This window comes from Etheostoma spectabile, unplaced genomic scaffold, assembly GCF_008692095.1.
Source record: "Etheostoma spectabile isolate EspeVRDwgs_2016 unplaced genomic scaffold, UIUC_Espe_1.0 scaffold273, whole genome shotgun sequence".
Taxonomy (NCBI): Eukaryota; Metazoa; Chordata; class Actinopteri; order Perciformes; family Percidae; genus Etheostoma; species Etheostoma spectabile.
In genome coordinates this window covers 574,767-581,263 of record NW_022605577.1, presented here as the reverse complement: position 1 = coordinate 581,263, position 6,497 = coordinate 574,767, and the positions used below count along the sequence as shown (strand labels likewise).

The 6,497-nt window shown below is 42.5% G+C and overlaps 1 protein-coding gene across 3 annotated transcripts in view; it reads left to right on the top strand.

Annotated features, from left to right (window-relative positions):
* Nucleotides 1–6,020, top strand: part of gabra2b (gamma-aminobutyric acid type A receptor subunit alpha2b) — a 40,791-nt gene extending 34,771 nt beyond the window's left edge. For all 3 annotated transcript variants that reach the window (XM_032510890.1, XM_032510891.1, XM_032510892.1), the window contains 2 exons: nt 588–790; nt 5,035–6,020. In XM_032510890.1, the coding sequence (XP_032366781.1) occupies nt 588–790; nt 5,035–5,343 (512 nt within the window). In that variant the 3' untranslated portion in view covers nt 5,344–6,020. The remainder of the gene's footprint in view (nt 1–587; nt 791–5,034) is intronic.
* The last annotated feature ends 477 nt before the right edge of the window (nt 6,021–6,497 follow it).

The window sequence follows — 6,497 nt, the reverse complement described above, 5'->3', positions numbered from 1 at the left end:
AATCAGTCACAAAGCACAGAATATAAATATAAATGAAATACTAGGAAAAATATACGCACATACAATATACATGAAATAATAATATGAATAAAATAATAATAATGGACAAGACACTGGTTGTCTACCTGGACATGGGTTTTTCTACAGATTTGTTTTTTTTGCAGTGTTATGACTAAATAAGCGTATTCTGAAAAGGGTAAAACAGTAGTTACAGTGTTATGTATATTAGTCATGGGCCGGTTTCAAGGTACACCGCGGTTTGTAAAAGTCACAGTTTCAAAATATGAGTGTATATGAGTGTGAGTATGAGTAGTGTTTTTTTATGAGAGGTCAAGGACAGAAAGTGCAGCTTGGTATTCAGTCTTCTTGCCCATCTGCAGTGTGTTTCAAAATAAAACACATCTAGAAATGTGTAAAAAAAAAATTCCATTTAAAAGCTGTAATTGCAATACCGTGAAACCGTGATATTTTTGCTGAAGGTTATTATACCGTCAGAATCGTATACCGGCCCATGCCTAATGTATTTATATAAAAATTGATTTCCTAATAAACAGCAAAATAAATACGATTTTTGTGTGTATTTCCAGGTGTAACCACTGTACTCACTATGACGACACTGAGTATTAGCGCGAGGAACTCCCTTCCCAAGGTCGCCTACGCCACCGCCATGGACTGGTTCATCGCCGTCTGCTACGCCTTCGTCTTCTCCGCTCTGATTGAGTTCGCCACCGTCAATTACTTCACAAAGCGCGGCTGGGCTTGGGACGGAAAGAGCGTTGTGACTGACAAGGTAATGGTGGGAAAACGCTTGTCTTTTTTGACAGGCTCCACTCAGAGAATTCATTAGCATTGCAACTGCAGTTTTGCAGATTGGAGCTTCAAAAACATTTGTTGGAGGCAGAGGGAAGCAGCGGTAATGGCTCCACAAGCCACAAGGGGAGCCAAAGGGCTACAACCAGAGAGACAATTAGCTCGGTGGTTGTCTCGCATTGCCAGACCTTCCTCTACAGCGCTGCGGAGGAGGGTCCGGCTAGTCCACACAGCATTCCAGGATGGGAGAAAAACGTGCTCTGGTTTTATGGCATTTCTTTAAACCAATCACAGTCGTCTTGGGCTGTGCTCCGCCCGGTGTCGTTGCAAAATAGCGTCGGGAAGGAACTTGTTTTAGTGGAGCATGTGTACGTTCAAAAGTAGTTTTAGTCGTGCAAACAAACTCAAGACAACTCAGATTGGACAGATAGTCTGGCTAGCTGTCTGGATTTACCCTGCAGAGATCTGAGGACCACCCTGGTAACCAATAGTCCTCAGATGGGACAGATAGTGAGCTAGCTGTCTGGTTACCCTGCAGAGATCTGAGGACCAGTTAACCGTAGTCCTCAGATTGGACAGATAGTCTAGTACTGTCTGGATTTACCCTGCGAGATCTGAGGACCAGTAACCATCGTCCTCGGATTGGACAGATAGTTGGCTAGCTGTTGGTATTACCTGCAGAGATCTGAGGACCAGGTAACCATAGTCCTCAGATTGGACAGATAGTCTAGCTAGCTGTCTGGATTTACCTGCAGAGATCTGAGGACCAGGAACCATAGTCCTCGATTGGACAGATAGTCTGGCTAGCTGTCTGGATTACCCTGCAGGATCTGAGGACCAGGTAAACCAGGGCTGCCAACTCCACGCATTGGCCGTGAGAACACACGCATTTGACTGGTTTCACACGCGCACACGCCACCACCCCCGATTTCTCACGCTGAAGTTCAGCCCGGCGCGTCAAATTTCTGAAAGATGAGTTTATCTATGTTTTACCTGTTGAGGCCACTCGTGATCGACTAGTTGTGCTTTCAGAGACTGTGAGGGGTTCAAGAGCGCCCCTGTCTGTGGAATTTTCAAATTGTCGCAAAATGAGAACATTTTTTCACGAGCCATCCCAGGTGCATTTCCCGGCTTCAGTATGCGCTCTGAGTATCACAGAGGCCGTCGCTTCGTGTCCACTCTCTCTGTAAAGATAGAGGTGAGCAGCGCGGCTGGTAGCGTAGCAACTTCAGTTCATTGTAGTGGACCCGCCTCTGTGTAGGCAGTGACGCGTTGCATGCATGCGGAGACCTCCGATAATGAGCAGCGTACAGCTCCTCTAAACTCTGTCAGAGACCAGAAGACCCAATGGGCCTCTGTGGTCGTCAGACGGTCTGAGTGAGATCCATCATATCAGCGGAGCAATTACATGCACAGCAGACTATATATTCAACTCTCCACATCGGACAACAGAGATGGGGGGAGTTATATTTTGAATGTGCACAAAGTGTAAATATGGAAGAAATCTGGTGAAACACATCTGAGCTGTATATAATATATAATATATATATATATATATATTATATATATATATATATATATATATATAATACGATACTGCAACGTTGGGCCACTATTGTGCATCTCTAACCTTGCATCTCTAATGTACTGTAAATAATTAATTTGATGTTTTTTAAAATGAACAAATAGTCTTTATTCACAAAAAAAGTAAAAAACATTTAGTGGGGTACAGAGGATGAGGGCCAAACATTACTGAACATTGGCACAAAAGGTTAAAGGATTGAACTTATGTAATCAGTGGTTCTCATTCTTTAGAATGTCAGTGGTCTGAGTTGATCCCCAACATTAATTTAACTTGGGTCCCTGGGCCCTATACCTGGGACCCCTGGTGTTCACCACAGACCCAAATCTTCTCAACTGTTGCTGACTATGTACTGTCTCTTCATGGTGGTTCATTGTTTGGCACATTGCTGGGTCAGTTCTTTATACATAAGAAGTTATAATGTAAATGCTGAATGCCCTAAAACCTGTTGATACTACAACAATCAAAGGTTCTTACACCAACAGTTTTGCACAATATCATGTAAGACTTGATTTCTCCATTTTTTTTGCAAAAAAACTCTCAGAAGTGCCATTTAATGGTTATTTTTCAAATTTTTTTCCTGGGGAGCATACCCCAGACCCCCCTAGGAGAGCCCCATCCCCCCCCCACATATAAAAATCCACATTAAACCTAAAGGATAAAGACCCAAAGAATTGCTTTGTACACGGCAAAATATGGGTTGGCCCCCCAAATCTCACTCCAAGGTTTTTGGAAAAGTTGGCAGCCTGAGGTAACCATAGTCCTCAGATGGGACAGATAGTCGGCTAGCTGTTGGATTTACCCTGCAGAGTCTGAGGACAGGAACCATAGTCCTCAGATTGGACAGATAGTCTAGCTAGCTGTCTGGATTTACCCTGCCGAGATCTGAGGACCAGGTAACCATAGTCCTCAGATTGGAAGATAGTCTAGCTAGCTGTCTGGATTTACCCTGCAGAGATCTGAGGACCAGGAACGTCGTCCTCAGATTGGACAGATAGTCTGGCTAGGTCTGGATTTACCCGCAGAGATCTGAGGACCAGGTAACCATAGTCCTCAGAGGGACCGATAGTCGGGCTAGCTGTCGGAGTTTACCCTGCAGAGACCTGAGGACAGGTAACCATAGTCCTCAGATTGGACAGATAGTTCTAGCTAGCTGTCTGGATTACCCTGCAGAGATCTGAGGACAGGTAACCGTCGTCCTCAGATTGGACAGATAGTCTGGCTAGCTGTCTGGATTTACCCTGCAGAGATCTGAGGACCAGGTAACCATAGTCCTCAGAAATCTGCCGGAGTTTAGAATGCCAACACAAAGGACACAAAATGATTATGGCGTAATTTCCTGCGGGAATCGGAACAATCCCAGAAGTTGAACTTTGTGAATATGGACTAGCTCAGTGGTAAACCTAAATGACAAAATCTGGATAAGATATCAATGAAGAATATAAAGGGACTGACTTCATACGGCTTAAAATAAACAAGACAGACATACTGTATGCAAAATGTAGAAACCAAGCAGACAGCAAAAATAAGCTATAAACATTTATCCATGGAGAAATGATCACTTCTAGCAGATGTAGACGTTATTAACAGTTAAAAAGAATCTATCTAAGAATAAGTAATTCAAATTTGGTGAAAAAATGATAAATCATTCATTTGAAGTTGCAATATTATTGCCATAATCATGGACAATGGTTGCCTTGTTGCCTTTGTAGGTGTTTTGGTCTATTAATAGTTATTTTTTGTCTGTGGTTGTTTTGCCCCTTTTTGAAGTTGTTTTGTGTCTCTTTGTGGTTCTCTTGTGTCTCTTTCTGGTCATTTTGAGTTTTTTGGTAGTTTTTTTGTGTCTCTTTGTAGTTTTCTTGTGTCTCTTTGTGGTCATTTGAGTTTTTTTGTAGGTTTTCACGTCACCTTTTGGTATCAACTCAAACATTCAGTCATTCACTGTCAAAGTGACGTCAAAATGAATGGCGGTCAATGGGATGCTAACGATGGGTGATGGCTTCGTAGCATTAAAATGGCGCCATAGGAGCTACGCGTAGAGAAGAAAGGCTTACCCCCTTGGGTATGTGTCTCTTCGAATGACATTTTGCAAGTGAAGGCGATAAGTGCCCCTCACACAATTTGGGCCCCTGGGCCTGTGCCCCTTAGGCCCCTTCAGTAATCCATCCATGGCGATAATGTGAGTTGATCAAACACCTCTATTCTATTTGTCTGAATCACGTATCTCCATAAAAGGCCTGTGTGGCCATTCTTTATGATGACCTACTGCATCTGTGGCCATCTCCACGCAAAGAGAAGTATTATATTTAACATAAATGAACCAGTAGGCGTCATGTGAAATGCTCTTACAAATATTACATCCTGTGCAACCTCCTCCTGCTCACTGTAGGTGGATGAGCCTCAACCCACCCATGCTGCAAGTTTTAAACATCCTTGGAAGTAAAAGAAGACTGAAATAATACACAAAACAGTGAATGTTACAGTGCATCCTTGTCAAACTGTTGATATATTTGGCCCTTGTACTGAGCTATCTATTGCCATTTCACTCCTTCATTTACATGGATTTAAAATTCATGGCTAGAAGGTGAAGGGTTTCAGGGTTACCTAGCTTTTGCGTCTAATCCTTTTCGGTCTTTCTACAGAAAAAAGAGAGGGCATCTGTCGCCAAGAAGAATAATGCCTACGCTGTAGCAGTAGCCAACTACGCGCCTAACATCACCAAGGACTCCAGCACGCTTCCAACTATTGCCAAAGGAGGCGCTTTGGACCCCAACAAGCCCAAAGGAGACGGCAAAGCCTCCGACAGCAAGAAGACATTTAACAGCGTTAGCAAAATTGACAGGATGTCAAGGATCATGTTTCCAGTTCTCTTTGGCAGCTTTAACCTTGTCTACTGGGCCACCTACTTAAACAGAGAACCCATTATAAAGGACATGGTCCCCTCTACTTAGAGGTAAGTTTTAACGGGTTCTGGTCTTGGGACAAAGAAACGGACCAAATACCTCCAGCAACTGTGTACACATACCTTTGCAGAGTGAAGTCCTGGATTACAGTGTGATCCTCTGTGGTCTCCGCCTGTTTTCTACACCGTCTGCAGCACTTTTGAAAAGCCCAGCTTTTGTAAATGTGTATGTATATTTATATTCATGGTTTCATGGTGACATGTTGCGTGATTACTAGGGTTGGGCATCGTTTGGATTTTAACCATTCTGATTCCAATTCCGATTCTTCATTTCAATTCCGGTTCTTATCGATTCTCGGGTGGAGTTGAAATGGGTCACATGCTTATTTCACAAATTTTTATTTTTGATTCAATGGTGGGTTGCAGTTTTACCCGTCTTTTTCAATGTAAAATAAAGCCCCTACCTGCGCTCCATGGCTGCAGCACAACAAGCGCCTGGCTGCTTACGGAAACCAAAACTTGCGCGTATTAAAAAGAAGCGATGATTGGATTTGAAACCAAAATCCTTAGGAAGTAGGAATCGGTTCTCGATGCCCAACCCTAGTGATTACTTTGATTTTAGTGCATAATTCCTGGATTCCTGTTTCTAGTTCCAGTATGTGTCCAGTGTACATAAATATCAAATGAAGAGTAAACACATAAACATGGACACATAGCCTCCATTTCTTTTACTTCTACACGTGTTGAATTTTTTTGGTAATGCGCACTCTCTAGATATTATAGTACATATTTTTCTTTTGAGTGAAAGGGACTGCTTTTTTTTTGTTGCCATTTCTTACTTTCTTTGCCATCTCAGAGTGGCCTGACTTTTTTTTTCTTCTGTCCAAGCCAATGCAAAAACCCACTTGTATTATATTGTAACAGTGTAAAGGTCGTTTTATTATCTGTGACTGCGGGTATGAGGGCTGCAATCAGACTCTGACCTCCAGAATTCTCCAAACACCCCAGCCGAAAAAGGTTGTAGAACATACAGAGGAAGCTGCAACATGTGCCTGTGCATGTAATACCGTTTGGTGCTGTTAACTTTTAGGTTTTCAGTAGTCAGTAATCATTTGGAATTACAGGAAAATATCTACAGTGGCTTGAGAAACTTTACACACCCAGACTAAAGTTGATTAAAAAGAGGAATAAAAAAAACATCTT